This window comes from Periophthalmus magnuspinnatus, chromosome 12 (assembly GCF_009829125.3).
Source record: "Periophthalmus magnuspinnatus isolate fPerMag1 chromosome 12, fPerMag1.2.pri, whole genome shotgun sequence".
In the NCBI taxonomy this organism is placed as follows: Eukaryota; Metazoa; Chordata; class Actinopteri; order Gobiiformes; family Gobiidae; genus Periophthalmus; species Periophthalmus magnuspinnatus.
Genome location: NC_047137.1, coordinates 2290949 through 2309267, shown reverse-complemented (window position 1 = coordinate 2309267; position 18319 = coordinate 2290949). Strand labels below are relative to the sequence as shown.

The window sequence follows — 18319 nt, the reverse complement described above, 5'->3', positions numbered from 1 at the left end:
GCCATTACGCCTAACGAATGTGGCAAAGGGAAGATTTTGGGTTGTCCAACTGTTTTTGACGCTCATGGGGAATGTAGTTTTATTCGTAGTTTCGCCCTTTGACCGATCCCAGAGGATGATTTTTATGTTTTTACGAAAGAATGTAGACCTAGTAGAATTAACCAATGTAATTTACTCTAAATTAAATTAGCTATTCTGTAATGTACAAACTAGCATACTTAAGATGATGTTTGTAAGAGATTATATTGCAACGTTTGATCTGCATGTAGCCTACTGTACATTAGTCTCCAACGCTGGTATATTAAAGTGTCGATATTACGCCATTCTCTGATTTCTGTTTGTTGTTTCTTTTATCACAGACATACCAGGAGTTGTGTTTTGTTTCATTCACACATGTTTAACACACAAACCCTGCTTATATTACGCTGAGTTCTTCTCTCATAATGAAACACCCTGTTCCACCTTGTGATGTCATGTGGTAATACAGGAAGTGCTCCACTATGTTTTTAAACTTCATGCACCTTCACTAGAATCATTTGTATAATTTCAGCTCTGGAATTCCAAATCTCTACTGAACAAAAGGTAAAAGGAGCTATTAACTTGAAAACACCTGCCCCATGACATCACAAGGTGGAACAGAGCATATAATAAAGGGTTACTGAAACATGTGTGAATGAAACAAAACACAACTCCAGGTATGTTTTTGATGAGGTTACAACATTCTAACATGGCAAAAAGCTTACAAGAAACCATTTTGTGTAATACTGGACTTTAACCATTTTTAAACTATATATACAATAAAAATATATACAATGTGGCCATCTTTGTCTGCACTGCACTGTAGGCTGTTTTGTATTTATAAATAGTATGTTTAAAGTTTCTCAAGTATTTTTTTATGTGGGCTACCAGCTCTGTCTGATTTGTACGGTGGCCCTGAAGCAAAAGTTCTAAAACTGTCATGTCATTATCACATTTTCTATTGAAGCATTCATGCTACATTAATATTACACAGTGTGTGGTTTGGAACAACGTGTGCTCATTAAACACATCTGGTCACATCTGGAGAGGGAGGAGAGAGAGAGAAGAAAGAGAAGAGAGAGAGAGAAGAGCAGGAGGAGAAAGAGATGGGAAAGAGGAGAGAGAGAGAGAAGGAGAAAAAGAAGAGAGGGGTGAGAGATGAGAGGGAGGAAAGAGAGACAGAAGAGGGGAAAGAGAAGAGAGGCAGGAGAGAGATGAGATGGAGGAGAAAGAAGAGAGAAAAGAAGGAGAAGACAGAAAGAGGCGTAATAGAGAGGCACAAAAGACAGGGATAGAGGGAGAAGGAGGGAGAAAGGGGGAAAAAGAGAAGAGAGAGGGGGAGGAGAAAGAGAAGGGGGATAGAAGAGAGAGAGGAGAGAGAAGAGAGTGAGGAGACAGAGAGGAGGAGAGGGAATGGGAAACAGGAGAAAGAAAGAGACATAAAAGAGGGGTCGAGAGGAAAAGGGGTTGGCTAAACAGGGGGGAAGGGGAGTGAGGGATACAAGGAACAGAGAAAGAGAGAGGGGATTGCTAAAGCGAGAGGGAGGACACACATGACGAGGGAGAGTACAGTAAAGAGGAAGAGAGGGAGAGTACAGTAAAGAGAAAGAGGGACAAAAGTGAGGAGCAAGAAGAAAGAGGTGAGTGAAAGGAAGGAGAAGAGAAAGAGGAGAGAAAATATCAAGTGGGAGAAGAGAGAGATAAGAGGAGGGAGAGAGTAAAAAGAGGGAGAAGAAAAGAGAGAATGTAAAGTGAAAGGGGAGAGAGGGATCAGAGGAGGAGAGAAGGTAAAGTGGGAGGGGAGTGAGATCAGAGGAGCGAGAGTAAAGAGAGGGAGAGGAGGAGGAAGTCGTCTTCTGCTGCTTTAGGTTTGTAGACTTAGGTTCGAGCACACATCATGGAGTCCAAAAACCACACGACACTTTGAGATGACCCATACACTTTGGACTGGTGAGTACAATATGGAGTTAAAGCTCCACTCTGTAACTTTTTCCTGTGTTTGAATTTGTATCAGTGCTGGTTATTAGAGACACGCCCCCTTTCTACATGTGCTATAGGAGAATGGACTCTATGTACTAGAAGGCTCTGCATGTGAAACTAATCTCCAACCACATCAGAATGGCTAATAAAATGCATAATAAGTGCTTAATTACATCTGTGTTAGTATTTCTAAAGTATTTATTCATGTTTTTTTTTTGGTATATTTTACAACTATTCAGTCATTAACTATAATTTCCTTAATACTTCTGATGGAGCTCAGCAGTGACTGTCCACCCCACGGTTCTGGAACTGATTTTCATATTCATTAATTCTCATAAACCTTCTGGAAAAAATACATTTAAAATAAATACATTTAAAAAATAAATAAAAGTTTGAAGACTTGTTCTGGGATAATCAGCTAGTCATAACTAATGACCACAAGACCTATAATTTTATTTAAAATCTGTTTCTGAAATTTTATAAACCACATAGCTGTTAAAACATTTCAGAAAATATTTAGTTTTAAATGTGCTTTTTGGGCTTAAAACAATCACATTATGGATATTAGTTAGCACGTTAGCTGGTTAGCCTTTGCAATGTCTTTGAACTCTTAAAATTTGAATTTTTCCAAAAGTCTATGGGAAAAATTAAAGGAAAATATACTTTCGAAAACAGAGCAGGCTGTCAATGTTGAGCTCTATTAGTGTTCATTAGCATTACTAGCTAAGATTTAGTACACGCACTATAATCTTAATCTCAACATTAATAAGTGTTTTATAAATACTAATTAACTAACTAGCATACCGATTAGCAGTCAGATAGCAACAAAGAAGTGGCCCAAGTGAGCGGGATGTCACCTACAGTGTTTGACTTCAGTCAAATGAAGCCAACAAATGCTCACAGTTATAGTGGTGAATTTGGAGCTGATTTCCATATTTAGAATTCTGACCACAAGTATCTTAGTAATCAGTGAGCCAATCAATGCGCCAATCCAAGAGCGAGGCTGTTGAAGGTAACATTTCTGGTCACACTGCTGGTTTAGCAGGGAGCAGGCGCTTTGCAACACTGTCAATCAAACCTGTTGTTAATACTAGCAGGAGCAACCTCAGAAAAACAAGGCCCCTTTGCCTGTGATTACGTGTTTCATTAATTATTATCTGAATAACTGCTAAGTAGTATATCAGTTAGCGACTAATATGTGGTTCCTAAGCTAAAGTGTCACTAACCAGTTTAATCTACATGTGTTAAGTTGTAATGTTGCAGATATTGTATTGATACTGTCATAACCAGCAAGACGGAGGGACCAAAAGTGCGCGACTCTCGAAGGGTTAAACAATGTCTTTATTCACAAAACGTGGGTAAACAATAATCACAGTTCAATAATCCACAAGACCGGGGAACGAGGGTGCTTCACAGCGCAGTTTGTGGACAGATTCAGTTCTTAGATGCAGAGAAGCTGGGGAGCGTGGGTGCGGATCCGTGAACAGGAGAAGACATACGTGCAAGGCGTGGGTTACGTGAGACCATACCGAGGTAGACGTGCAGGTGCAGGGAGGTCCAGAGCTGGGTCTCAGGCGGAGGTCTGTAGAAAAGCCAAAATTCCAATCAGACATGGGTTTCATAAAAAGTACTAAGGTACAGAGTCGAGCAGAAATATTCACGTGTGACACGCGGACGCTCCGGCCCCGAGTGTCTGGTCCTCGCTCCTCTTATCCACAGCAGGTGGTGTTGATTGCGTAGATGGGCTGCAGGTGCGCACAGGAGGAGCAGGACTCCGCCCAGCTCCGGAGACAGGCAGGTGAGGGAGGGGGGAACACAGCACAGGAGGACAAGAAAAACAGGCATCATGACAGATACTGATATTATACTGATAAAGTACAAAACTGGTGTTCTTAACATTTTACCTTATCAATAGACTGTAAATAGCTAACTTGCTAGCCGCCTCGTTCTAAATAGGAACTGTTCATGGGCGCTTCCAGCTCCATCGAGTCCAATTCACTTTCTATTGAAAAACTATAGCTCCTCTCTCTGTAACTGCTGGTGTCAGGCTTGTCATTTTGGTTTTAAGATGTTCATATTAACCCACTCTACATGATCCTGGTATTTTTATTTCATCATTATGTCCGTAAACTAAGAAATGAACATCAATAACAGCCAAATCAGGCTCCAGGTTTGATTGACAGCGCCCTCCGCCTACTAAAGGTTGCTATGAAACTCGCAGTCGGAATTCCAAATAGAGAACTGGGCTCCAAATTCGTCCCAATAACTGCCGGACTGGATGAGCTTCATTTGACTAGAGCTGATGTCACACTCAGTCCACTTCTTTATACATGCTTTGGTCATAATCACAAATGTCTGTTTAGATTCTTGAGCTTATCTGGCAAGCAGCTTGAATGATTGTTTTACCGTTGATGTCATTAATTAAAGGCCTCCATGCATTATTTAGATGTTTCAAAACACTTTATGTTACCTTTGTGTTGGCTTTGTTTCAGTCACAAAGCCAAGCAATTGTAAAGAAGTTAATTTAGCTCTAATATTTGTATTCAAGTTGTTCATTCTGGGTCAGAAAATGTCTTTAAGTCAAAGTTTAATTGGTTTCCAGAGAGCATTAAAACTCATGGATTTATTTGAGACATTATATCATATTTTTTTGTATTTTTAATGCTAATTGTAAAGTCTCATGCCTCTTCTATTGAAGTTGTGTAAATCTAGTGCACTGTACACAAACGGACACAAGTGGCACACTCAAACTGGGTCAGCACAACACAAAATATTGGAGCTAAATACTGATTAATTTGTCAATATCTGACAAATATTTTGATATGATAGTGAAAAAAAATCCTAAAAATTCTTTGACTTTTGCAATGATATATATTGTCAAACTCTAAAAATCAGAGGAGCACTTATTCAGACAGACTTACTCAAACACGCTTGAAACAAAGCATAACTCCAGGTCTGTTTTACAGGAGGAAACTACTAAGGCTCTATTGTATATTTAAACATTCTTGTCAACCAAAAACTGGCATAGATATTGCTTTTTGTTATTATGTTATATTGTGATGTGTGAGCTTCTTTGTTCAAATCATGTCCCAGTGTATCCATAAAGTTTGTTTAAGTCTAAGTCCCAAAGTTTTAGAATCTTGTCCAAAAAGTATACATGTTCAAAGGAAGATTCAGCTGTTCAGCCCCTTTGAAAACTCTAGATAAATTCAAATTCCTATAATCCTAAGAAAGTAACAAAAAATTGGGTCGACTAAGACGCCATCATCCTATTGATTGACTTAACAACTAAAAGACTACAGTTCTACAACTAGCTCAACCCGAAACATGTTCAAACACTGGTGTAGGCCTGTTACATCAGACGACCTTTATACAGTGATGTAAGTCTTTAGCTCTGATTTGCAGTGTTTAGACCCGGTGATTCTGTGCTGGACATTATTGGTTTGTGGCTCAGACTCTGAAGCTAAATGTTTCCAGATGTTTAGAAAAGAGGAGCAGAGTGACAAACACAAGGCAAACATCTGCTCCACTCAACACTGAAGCTAAACTGAGAGGAAGTGCACTGTCATGGTACACAAGATATACTACCACACTACTACTACTACTACTACTACTACTACTACTACTACTACTACTACTACTACTACTACTACTACTACTACTACTACTACTACTGCAGCCTGTACTGACTGGACTGAGTCACTGTAATTTTATTTATCTTTATTTATACAGGGGAAACCAATGAGTGGATTTGGGCTCTCTTTTTCATGGACACCCTGTCTAAAATACAATGGAAACAGACAAAAAAAACAACAACAAATAAACAAGTCCATATTAATGAATTAAAAGCAGGTGCAGGTATGTGTATAAAAGTTTGTTAGCAGATAATTAAATAGCGTTTGTGTCACCAATGCATTGGAGGGCATTTTTGTGAAGCAAAACAGCTAAAAGCCTCTTTCCCCTCTCAGTTTTGGTGTATGTGCATTCACACAGGGCTGTTCTCTTCTAACAGGCAGTGATGGCCAATCCACTTTTTATACAGTAGTGTACTGAGATTTCTGCACACCCTTCTGGACTCAAGTATTGAAATAAAGCTTTATCCATACACGTTAAATGTTTTGACACTTTTTCTTTTTTTTTCTTCTTTATTTGTCACTGAAGCAACAAAACTATGAATGACACATGTGGAATGTAGTAAGCAAATCATTAAGTCAGAATAACTCCAAACTTGTTTCAGATTTTTTATTTTAAAAAGTAGCTTTTACCCTGTGCTTTGATCACTGTTTTTTTGAGAGAAGGCCGGTAGTTTGGAGCTGTCCACAAAGCAAAGAGTGGACACTGTGAGGGACTGTGAATGTAAAATAAAATATATAATATGTAGAAAGAAAGAAAACACCGAGTGCATCCAAACCTTTGATTGGTTTGTATGCATGTAGGCAGCTGGTTGGGCCAAACAAAATATCAGCCTCTGCTTGAGATTTAAGGCTAATAGCTGGTGTGTTAAAAAGTGCTAATATCAGCCCATTAGTCTCTATTTCTAGCAAGCATTTATTTTTGTGTTTTAAGTGCTCAAAAAGCCTTGAAATGACAGTTACTATGTTAGTTGCATTGTAAGAGATACCTCCTTAAAAGCTGCTAAAGGAATCCTAAAATAAAACCATATCAAATCTCTCCCTTGGTCCAGTGGAAGAAGAGTAAAAGGATATTGAAAAATAAAGTGTACCACATGTTTGATGTGTGTGTCTGCAGCATGGACCATTCAGAGCTATTAAACTGTCAGATATTGTTAATGGTGTGTCTCTTTACAGATGTAGAAGTGGACATGAGAGATGGCTCTGCTGAGGAAAAGTGAGTATGGACAAGTTTAACTCATTTTCACCATTCAGTTGTACCTAAAAATATTAAATTCACACATATTCTGGTAGTCACAGCATGTGCTGTTTAATCTTGGTGTAAAATCTGAAATATGCTTTTTGGGAAAACCAGAAGGCAGATATTTCCCTGGTTAAAGTTATTTATTTATTTATTTATTTATTTTGCATGGACAAAGCAATCAGGCATAGTTACAAAACAAAGATTGAAGCTGATGTGATGCATACAGAGTATAGCAAATGCAAAATTTCAACTCTTTTTCTACACTGACACATAATACAAAATATAATCCACAATATATAAAAAACATGATAAATCTATATAAATACAACTGTGTAATTATACATATTCAACACTCACTCATTTATTCATATTATTTATACGTGGGTACATATTTTGGTTTGTTTTAGGCCAAGAAGAAGGTGAACATTTTAAACTCTAAAATTTACTTAATTTTAACCGGTAGTGTACATAAAATTTTTTTAAAAATTCAAATCTTATTTTCAGCAGCACACCATAAGATGTACAGCCGTGTCCTGTAATGTATCTACTGTAATTAAAGACTGCAGGCCCTAAAATTAACCCCAGTTGCATCCCACACTGACTTTGCCACACAGTTTATCATCTATCTTTTATTAACAAAAAAGAAATCCTTTTTTAAATCAGACCTATTCTGCAAACTGTACTTTTCAGAGTTTTTAACCATGTTTTAGTCATTTCTTCTCATTGATCCTCTCAAGTTGTATTTAGAGTGATTCATGTTTGAGTAATCTTTAATGTGCGTATGTCACAGTCAACGGTACGCGCTGACTGTGACATACGCACTTCCTTCTCCAGTTTATTTTCTTAATTGGTGATACTTGTTTGGCAGTGTCGCGTAGTCATTTTGATCTAGTGTGATGTGTAGCTATCTGTAGCTCTATTGGAGAGGCCAACAGCATGCGGCGCTTTGTTAGGATGACACTGACGGCAACATCTGCTCCCATTGGTCTAAGGCTTGTTTCTTTTGTTAAGTCGGCTTAGATAAATATTGCGATTTAAAATGTGTAATTTATAACATAATAACCAACACGTGTCATAGATTATAACTATAGAGCACACAAGCACAACATGTCTGCTTTAACATTAGGCTTTATAAAGTGACCCCAAAAATGTTATTGTTGTCAGTTGAAAGGACTTTAAGACAAATAATGGTATGGTGAAACATTTGTGGACATAAGTTTGGTGATTTCTTTCAAGGAATCTCCCATAGACTTAAACAGACCCCTGCCCTTCATTATGAGATTATGGCATAATCACATTCTAAAACATGAATTGTGTAATTATCATTGTGTAATTGTCATTGTGTATGGACCATGTATTAGTGATACACGAGGAGCAGATCTGTTCTGGAGAAGGAGGGAGGGGCTGGTGAGGAAAACATTTTGTCACCGTGAGATCAGGGGGTCAAATGTCAAGAATTTACAATCTAATAAACTCTCCCACCTGATTTAAGAGCTGAGACTATGGCCAATTTTGCAGTTCATCTGAAAACTACACTCACTCTAATGTTCAAGTAGTGGGGATGTTTGTAAGGTCCTATATTACACAAAATTGACTCTTGTGAGCTTTAAGCCATGTTATAATGTTGTTTCCTCCTCAAAAACATATCTGGAGTTGTGTTTTATTGTATTCACACATGTTTGAGTCACACTTTATTATTAGTCTGTCTACATCTCCAATTGATGACAAAGGCAGAGGGATTCTGTTTTACAGCCCACAAATATTTACAGTATTTTTAGTAGGGAAACATGTTATACACACTTTAATAGGCTTATTGTATCCATTTCTTGTTGTACAGGTTGTATTGACTCCATGTTGTTGTTCAGTAAACAGGCTGCTGGTGGCAGTATTATTGCTGCTACTGTGTCTCTTGCTGCACTCGGCTCTGCTCAGAGGAAACTCCATTCATACACACACAGGTACTCCCATTTTGAGGACTTTTACCCATTCTTCATGGAGACAATCAACCCAAGTTACAAGTAACAGGTCAGATTTGTGGAGAGGTGAGTCCCCTCAGTAAAAATGTATGTTTTCTAAGGCAATAAAAACACCTGTGCAGGAAAAATATGTTTAATGCCATATAATGGAATATTCTAGTTAAAGAAATAACATCTCCATGGAGACAAGCAGGCAGCACATCCTCCAACAGTTACAGGTTACATAGTGTAGCTTTAAAACTAATCTGTGGTGAGTATCACTTTATAATGTGCAACTTAATTCAAAATTAACAAATCGTTTATTAAGAATGATTCAGGGTTAGTGACTACTTTAAAGTGTGGATACCTATTAGACCAATCACACTGTTCCTTTTAACTCCAGACGCCGCCCCCTCCTCCCTCTCACTCTCCCCTTTAGTCCTCCAGAGTCGGGCCTTCCTCTCCCCTCACTCTCCTCTTTAATCCTCCAGACCTATCCCCTCCTCTCCCTCACTCTCCCCTTTAGTCCTCCAGAGTCGGGCCTTCCTCCCCCCTCACTCTCCTCTTTAATCCTCCAGACCTATCCCCTCCTCTCCCTCACTCTCCCCTTTAGTCCTCCAGAGTCGGGCCTTCCTCTCCCCTCACTCTCCTCTTTAGTCCTCTAGACCCTGCCTCTCTTCCCACCCTCCCCTCAACTATTTGTTGATCCCTTTCATCCTCAGGTCCTCGCAGGAGCCATGACCTTGCTCTCCGTCCCGACGCAGTGATCCCAGTGCTCCTCTGCGCTGCGGAGGAGAGGCTGGGCGCTGCCATGGCAACCATCAACAGCATCCATAGCAACACAGATGCTGACGTATTCTTCTACATTGTCACTTTGCACGACGCTGTCAAACTCACACGGTACAGATTTTGGGAGAGATTCAGTTAAAGCATGTGTTTGTTCCAGTTTCAGTCAGAAGCTCTATTACTCAAGTTAGACCTTTAATCTGAGCTTTGTTTTAACACAATCTGACCAGAACTCTCATCGTTGAAAATCAAACTCCTGAACAGGATCGTGAACGGTCATATTGATTACAGACTCCTGAAAATGTGCTGTTTAAATCTATTTGGTGTTTTTTCTTAAAGTTTAGATCTTAAAACTTCAGGCAATGTTTGCTAATATGTGCATTGTATCACCATGGTAACTGCTGAACATTGCACCATAGACATACATGCAGAATCCCCCAGTGTGATGCCACTGCAAAATATCAATATGAAAAGAATATTAGTCAAAATCCCCTCAAGATCTTAACTTTTCCTCATCATTAGATTAGAGGTGTATTTTAAGCAGTCCCACCAGATGATGTCATGAGGTGGTGCCTGTTTTTAAAATCCACACACCTGTACTGGACTAATTTGCTTTAGTCACTAAATGTATTTCTTGCTACAAGAAGCTATTGCTTTTAGCCTTATTTAATTCTTCACTCTGTTTGGTGCACAGTAACAATAACATTTTTTTAGGTGGCCCTAAAGCACTGAAGGACAGTGTGGTGGACGGGGATAGGGCGTAGGTGAATTTTCAGAGCGCACAAACCTCAAATGAAGGACAATGGCAGGATTACTCAAACATGCATGAATCAATCAAAATACAGCTTTAAGTATTAAAAATAACATGTCAAAGGTTTGAAAAAAGTGGACTTTACACAATATTTACTGTTTAAATCATAGACTGTATTTATATTAGGACATAGCTAACCCATTAGCTGCCATGTTCCAACTAGGGAATGAGCATGGGCACAGTTTGGCTCCATTGACTCCAAATGACACCCACTTTACATTGGAAAACCATGTAAAACCATCTCCCTGTAAGTGCTGCTGTCAAGCTCACCATTTTGGTCTTGAAATATTTGTATTAACCCACTTTACATGATCCTGGTGTTTTTATTTCGCTTTTGTGTCCATAAATCAAGATCTAAACATTAATAACAGACAAATCAGGCGCCTTGTTTCCCTGAGGTTGCTCACGCTAGCATTAACAACAGGTTTGATTGACAGCGTTGCTAAACGCCTGCCCCTTGCTAAACCAGTGGTGTGAGCAGGAAGGGGCGTAACCTTCAACAGCTTTTCTCCAGATTGGCTCTTTGGTTGCTATGATACTCACGGTCGGAATTCCAAATATGGAACTCTGCTCCAAATTCGCCCCATAACTGCTAGCATCAATGAGCTTCATTTGGCTGGAGCCGAACCCTATGGGTGACGTCACACTCACAGTCCACTTCTTTATACAGTCTGTGGTTTAAAATAAACCTTATTTGACAAAGTGAAATCTGTGCTGGTTTATTGGATCTCATACCTGTGTTCTCTCTCCACAGACATTACATAGAGAAGAGTAAATTGAGACACATCAATTATAAGATCCTGGAGTTTAACCCCATGGTACTCAAAGGGAAAGTGAAGCCAGACTCAGCCCGACCGGAGCTGCTACACCCGGTGAGATTCTGCCGACCGGAAAGGGGTGACAGATCAGGACTGGGGTCAAAGATCAGTGCAGATTTCAGTAAAACATTATCACACAGGTAAACTGGACTCAAATGCAACACAAAGAATACAGTCAAACATAAGTTCAACAGAAAGTGTCCTTCAAACAGGTCATTCTTGAACATGACTAATCAGGCAATAAACAACTTAGGAACAAATATTTTTGTTAATATCAACTTAAATCTCTTCCACTGTGGGGATTTGCAATCAGAAAACATGCTGGGAATAAACTCAAAAACAGGTCCCATAAACAGGGATAAATACAGTCAGAATCCAGAATATGCAAAAAATAGATTTGTTCAAATACAGCGCTTGAGTGTGTCTTGTACTGCTCAACAATCTAACAAAGGCTGAATGCAGAGGTCTGTATATGTTATATATACAGACAACCCTGGGATGATAAGAGAACAAGTGAGAGCTGAAAAAACAGGGAGGAAGCAAAAGAAGGAGCAGGCTGAAACACAAACAACAGCAGAACTGTGACTATCATTACATATTTTACTTTTGAATTTTGGTGTAGTTTATAATATATATTGTGTCATTTTTTCTGGGTTGATGACATAGCCAGAGGGATTCTACATTTTGGAACTCAGCGCTACTGTTTCTACTTTTCTTTCAACTCTCCTGCATAAGCTTAACTGATGTAAACCTATGATAAATATTTAGCACAGGGACTATCCACCAGAGACTCAGAATCAGAAACACATATACCATGTCATATGTCATAAGGTGGTTTTCACACATTTGAGTGCGCTCTGTGGACCGACCCCAGAGTGCACTAGTTTAGTTTAGTTTAGTTTAGTTTACTTTTGGGTCGGTTTTGTTCACATACATCACACATCATTCACCTTAAACACGCACCATGAGCCACGTGAGAGTCCATCAGCTCATCACCGAACTTATTTATGTGACACAGCGCCTCAAGCGGACAGAGCTCCGTGAAAACGCGCGCAGACGCTCGCTTCTCTGGTTTTATTTCACATGTGCGCACTGATGACAACAGAGACAATAACACACAAGCAGACCCCGCTCCAGAGTGGAGCCGCTCCAGAGAGTGAGACCTCCTGTTTTCAGCGCTCTTGGACTGCGCTCCTGAATGAGACCTTCACGTTCACAGCGGCCCAAACGCACCGCTCTCGGAACGAACGTCGACCAAACTAGTGGCAGTGTTAAAACAACCCAAGTTTACACATGATTATAACATATTACCTGTTTTTTAGTTAAACTTTGTGCGCTTCTACCTTCCCCTGCTGGACATCCACCACAAAAGACTTATCTATGTGGACGACGACGTCATTGTTCAAGGTATTAACGCTTAGAAGTATTTGATGTTCACACATGATTTGCCAATCATGTAATATCATATACAGAGGTGTAGAATATCCAGAAATATTGTTCAGTAAGAGTACAATTACTTCAAAATAGTATTAGAAGTACAAAGTAGGCTAGTGGTCCAAGAAATAACTCAAGAGTAAAAAAAAAAAAGTATTTGTGAAAAGTACTACTTAAGTGAGAGTAACTTAAAGAGTAACTGCCGGGGCATACCATCCAATTTATAATTTTGGTGAATGTGACAAAATATGAAACACGAGAAACACAAATGTTCAAATCATTTCATCTTGTCAACATAAAGCTCAAGTCACTTGTAGATTTACTCACAGTGGGGAAAGGAGCCACAACATTTACTCAAGTAAGAGTACTGTTACACTGTACAATATATTACTCAAAAAGTCACACACAATGTATTACTGAAAGAGGATGGATCTCCTCTTTACTCAGCCAACAATTATATACAGCACCATATCCAAATAATCTTTAGTGAAACTGTTCAACATTTGATATTGTGGGTGAAGCTTTGTAATATTAGGCTGCAAGATCAATCTCAATCAAATCAAAATCACAGTTTGACTTGGCACAATTATCAAATCACAAAGGCTGCAGTAATGTTTACAGTATTGTTCTTTTATGGAACAATCTTGTTGTAGCTGTAGTTTAGACCGCTACAAACACAATCTGAAACACATGGGATTCTTGGATTGGTTTAAAATCTTAATCCTCTTGGAATTGTTTTATGCACTCTGAACAGAATCCTACTATTTAAACTTCAATTGTAAATCGATTCACAATTGCATTTGCCCATAAAATGGTGAAGCCTAGTTGAGTCGCTCACTTGCTCCTCACACAGATCTGTTATCTGCTGTTTCCAGGAGACATTAGAGGTTTGTTCAGTGTGAAACTTAAACCTGGACACGCTGCAGCCTTTGCCTCAGACTGTGACCTGCCCTACTCCCATGAGAGAGTCCGCAGCATCGGCATGCAGGTACTATATATTATCATCATAAAGTTAAAGGTACACTGTGGAACTTTTCAGCTAGAGGATCCGTAACATGGGCATGCAGGTAAAACATACAGACATTTTAATTTTAAAGGTCCACTGTGGTGGAGGGTCCACCACTTGCTTGTCTTCTTGGAGATGTTACTACTTTGCCTGGAATGTTACAGAGAATGGTCGTTTCAGTTTTAACTGCTAAAAAACCTTGGTTTGGTGGTGTCACCTGCTTGTCTCCATGGAGATAGAAAAGTGACATAGTGTACCTTTAAAGGCCCATCTCGTATAACTTGAACCTAAAAAAAAAATCACTAAAGTCTTGGTTGCACTGCATGTTGTCATTAGGTTGTATTCAAAACATGCCTTCATGTTTTTTAAAGTTTATACTTTTTGTAAAATCTGCTTATTTTATGTTTTTTGAAAGGCATTTTGAAAGCATATAGACTGTCATTTAACTTTTTACTGTAGTCTTTTTCAAATGTTCGTACTTTTTACTCTCTTTACCCATTTATACAGTGAAAAAGGCAGTGTGAGATTCTCTGAGTAAATGGCACGTAGCACGTAGCTAATGTGAACCCTGATAATATAAAAAAAAAGTCTGTCTCTGTGTTTCCTTTCCAGACAACCTACATGGGCTTCCTGGACTACAGAAAACAGGAGGTGAGAGATCTGGGCATCGACCCAAACCACTGCAGCTTCAACCCCGGAGTGTTTGTGGCTGATGTCGACGAGTGGAGGAGACAGAGAATCACCAAAGAACTGGAGAGATGGATGGAAGAGAACTACAGGTACTGAACCAGGACTGAACCAGGACTGAACCAGGACTGAACCGGGACTGAACTGTGACTGAACCAGGACTCAACCAGCACCAAACCTGGATCACACCTGAACTAAAGCTGAGCTTTCACATAAGGCCTGTCCATATACTGAGAATAAGACACACTTGTATGTGTCCTCTATCTGTAAAGGCTCTGGGCACACAGGCTCAGGTGGGATTGTAATACTTTTTTTAATGTAAGATGGCTGGCTAGATGCAGTTCCCTTAAAGAGGGGGTATTATGCAAATTTTGATTTTTGGAGCTTTCTACCATATTATAACATTGTTCCCTCATCAAAAACATGTCTAAAGTGTTTAGATTTCATCCATGTATGTTTGCGTAATCTAGCAATCTCTCCTCAGCCCTGTTCAAACCCTCCTTATGGTTAGCAGTAAGAGGCCAGTACAAGGCTCCGCCCATAAGCTTAATTCACCCATGCTCCCACATGACAATTCTCCAAAAATATACAAAAACAAGATAGAAAAATGTACACAGCAATTAACAAACCTAATGTGCAGTAGTTTCATTAGCGGGATGCAGCTGATTGTGTTGTGATGGCACTCTGAAGAGGAAAGGTAGGGGGTAACTCTGAGCTTAAAATATTAAAGTGAAAATGTTTATGTTGTTTTGGGCGAATACAGTATTTTCAACACAACAAAAGGTAACATGATGATTTAAATATATTATATGTTACAGGGGGGTTAATACCCTGTAGAAGTAAAATATCCCCTCTTTAATACCCCATACAAGTAAAATACCCTCTCTTTAAGCAGTTTTTATATAAATGTGTCCTAAATGTTTACTATATTAATCTGACAGTGCTCTGTTGTGTTCAGACATGACCTGTACAGCAGCGCTCTTGTGGGGGGTGTTGCCACTCCTCCCATGCTCATCGTGTTCCATGAGAGATTCACAAAAGTGGACCCAATGTGGCATGTACGACATCTGGGTAAGACCTGGACTATACCTGGACCAAACCTGGACTAAACCTGGACTAAACCTGGGCTAAACCTGCTCTAAACCAGCACTAAACTTGAACTAAACATGGACTAAACCAGGACTAAGCCTGCACTAGATCTGGACTAAACCTAGACTAGAACAGGACAAAACCCACTGAAGCTATTTGGATTTGCGTTTGTGTTTCCAGGCTTCAGTCCTGACGCATACTATGCAGAGAGCTACCTACAGGGGGCGCAGCTTCTGCACTGGAATGGCCCATTCAAACCGTGGACATACCCTGCGGTCCACTCTGACCTGTGGGAGAAATGGTTTGTCCCTGACCCTTCCAGAAGATTCAGACTGGTGCGGCCCAAAGTAGGAGAGGAGGAAGAGGAGGAGGAGGAGGAGTGATAAGGACTCAAACATGCTGTGGAGAGTATGACTAGTGTTTAAACTTCATATGACAGGGTTTCATTTTTTGTCTGATTTTGACACTGTTTGGTGGATAGAACCTGTGCTAAATATTTATCATAACTGTAGCCTACATCAGAAGAAAAGTTCAAAAATACAGGAAGTAGAACTGAGCTCTCCACAGAATCCATCTGCCAATATTATCAATACAGAAAACTCCATCCAAAATGCAGAGACACTTTAAGCAAAAGGAAGATATTTTTCTGACTGGTAAAATATTGATTTAACTCAATAAAGGTGTTATCACGTATTTGTATTGGTCTAATCATAACTATTGTGTAATTTTGGTCAGTTTTGTCCCCTGTTTACATTATAATTGCTAGGTAACAGTTATATATGTCACACCTACTGCCCATATACAACCAGGAAGTCAAATTATAAACTGAACCAGGACTGAACCAGGACTGGGCCAGGACAAACCAAGGTTAAATCAGGACTAAACCAGGACTGAACTAGGACTAAACCGGGAATAAAACAGGATTAAACCATGTCTGAACCAGGACTTAGAGAAGTTAAAGAACTAGGCAAAACTAGGCAAGATTTTTAGTGCTTAAATGTAATGATGTTAATGGTGTTTTATTGCAAAAGTAGTCTAGCCTATCATATTCTCTTAAATTTGATGTGGTGTGAATCTGTTGGCATCTGTAACAAACATTCAATAAACCAAAGTGTGCGTTTTTAACCGACAGGTGATTGGTAGATTGAGGTGACCAATCTAATCTGCTCCAACGGCACATAAGGGGTCTACCAAATGCTTGTCACCATGGAGATGTCTTTGCCCTGGAATGTTCCACAGTAAGATATTAAACTTATTTTGGAACATTCAAATAACAGATGTTTTTATTGCAAGAAAAAAAAAAAAAAAAAAGTCTTCTTTGAGTCGCGTTGGGCCTCTCCACAGATCTGAAATGTAACTTGTGCTGGATTTTCATGGTCCTCGGGAATGCAGGATTCTGAGATAAGATGTTGGAAAGTCAGGATTGTGATGTCACCCAAAGTAAAATCTTCAACAGAGTTTTAATAAAGCTAACCAACAAGAGTTATAGCTGTTAGCCTTCTCAAGACTTTTTTTTTGCTCTTATGATAATATCAATCAAAACTTTATTTCTATAGGCAAGGCAAGGCAAGGCAAGGCAAGTTTATTTGTATAGCACAATTCGTACACAAGGTAATTCAAAGTGCTTTACAGAATAAGAAAGACATTAAAATCACACAAATCAAACATAAATAATCACAAATAATCATCATAAAATCAATATTAAAAGAGAAGAGTGCAGAATAAAAACCTGTCAGTCATATGCACAGCTAAACAGAACTGTTTTGAGTCTGGATTTAAACATTGTCAAAGTAGAGGCCTGTCTCACATCTTCAGGAAGACTGTTCCAAGTTTTAGCTGCATAAAATTTAAACGCTGATTCCCCATGTTTAGTCCTGACTCTGGGCACCAGCAGGAGGCCGATCCCTGAAGTCCTCAAATTGCGAGATGGTTCATATGGCACTAACATGTCGGAGATATACTTTGGACTTAGGCCATGGAGAGACTTATACACAAGCAGAGCTGCTTTAAAGTCTATTCTTTGAGCTACAGGAAGCCAGTGCAGAGACCTGAGCACAGGACTTATGTGCTCATACTTCCTGGTTCTAGTCAGGACCCGAGCAGCAGCATTCTGGATGTACTGCAGCTGTGTTAAGGCTCGTTTGGAGAGGCCAGTGAGCAGGCCGTTACAGTAGTCTAACCTACTGGAGACAAATGCATGGATAAGTCTCTCTAAGTCTGGCTTTGACAGTATACCTTTGATTTTTGCAATGTTTTTTAGATGGTAAAAAGCTGCAGATGTTATTGATTTGATGTGGCTGTTAAAGTTCAAGTCTGAGTCCATTATTACCCCTAGATTTCTAGCCTGATTTGAAGGTTTTAGAGAGAGAGACTGGAGGTGACTGCTGACACTTTCTCTATGTTTCTGTGGGCCAAAGATGATAACTTCAGTCTTGTCTGAGTTTAGCAGAAGAAAGTTGTTTTGCATCCACACACTGATCTGTTGGATGCAGTGGCAGAGTGAATCCACTGGTCCATATTCACCTGCTGCTAGTGAGACATAGATCTGAGTGTCATCTGCATAGTTGTGGTAAGACACATTATTGCTGCGTATTAACTGGCCTAATGGCAGCATGTAGAGATTGAACAGCAGGGGTCCCAGGATTGAACCCTGGGGCACCCCACAGGTCAGGGACATTTTATCTGATATACATTTTCCAATTTCAACAAAGTACTCCCTGTTTTCTAAATAGGACTTGAACCAGTTTAGTGCCGAACCAGAGATGCCCACCCAGTCCTCCAGTCTCTGTAAGAGGATCCCATGATCAACAGTGTCAAAAGCAGCACTCAGATCTAACAGGATCAAGACTGAGACTTTGCC

The 18319-nt window shown here is 39.5% G+C and overlaps 1 protein-coding gene across 1 annotated transcript; it reads left to right on the top strand.

Annotated features, from left to right (window-relative positions):
- Window positions 1-1744: 1744 nt before the first annotated feature.
- On the top strand, window positions 1745-16069 carry glt8d2 (glycosyltransferase 8 domain containing 2). Its single transcript, XM_033976245.2, has 10 exons — window positions 1745-1968; window positions 6807-6846; window positions 8739-8831; window positions 9551-9728; window positions 11180-11297; window positions 12566-12650; window positions 13553-13665; window positions 14296-14462; window positions 15329-15441; window positions 15640-16069. Exons 2-10 carry the CDS (start codon window positions 6828-6830, stop codon window positions 15840-15842), a joined length of 1089 nt encoding a protein of 362 aa, XP_033832136.1. The 5' UTR covers window positions 1745-1968; window positions 6807-6827; the 3' UTR covers window positions 15843-16069.
- Window positions 16070-18319: the final 2250 nt, after the last annotated feature.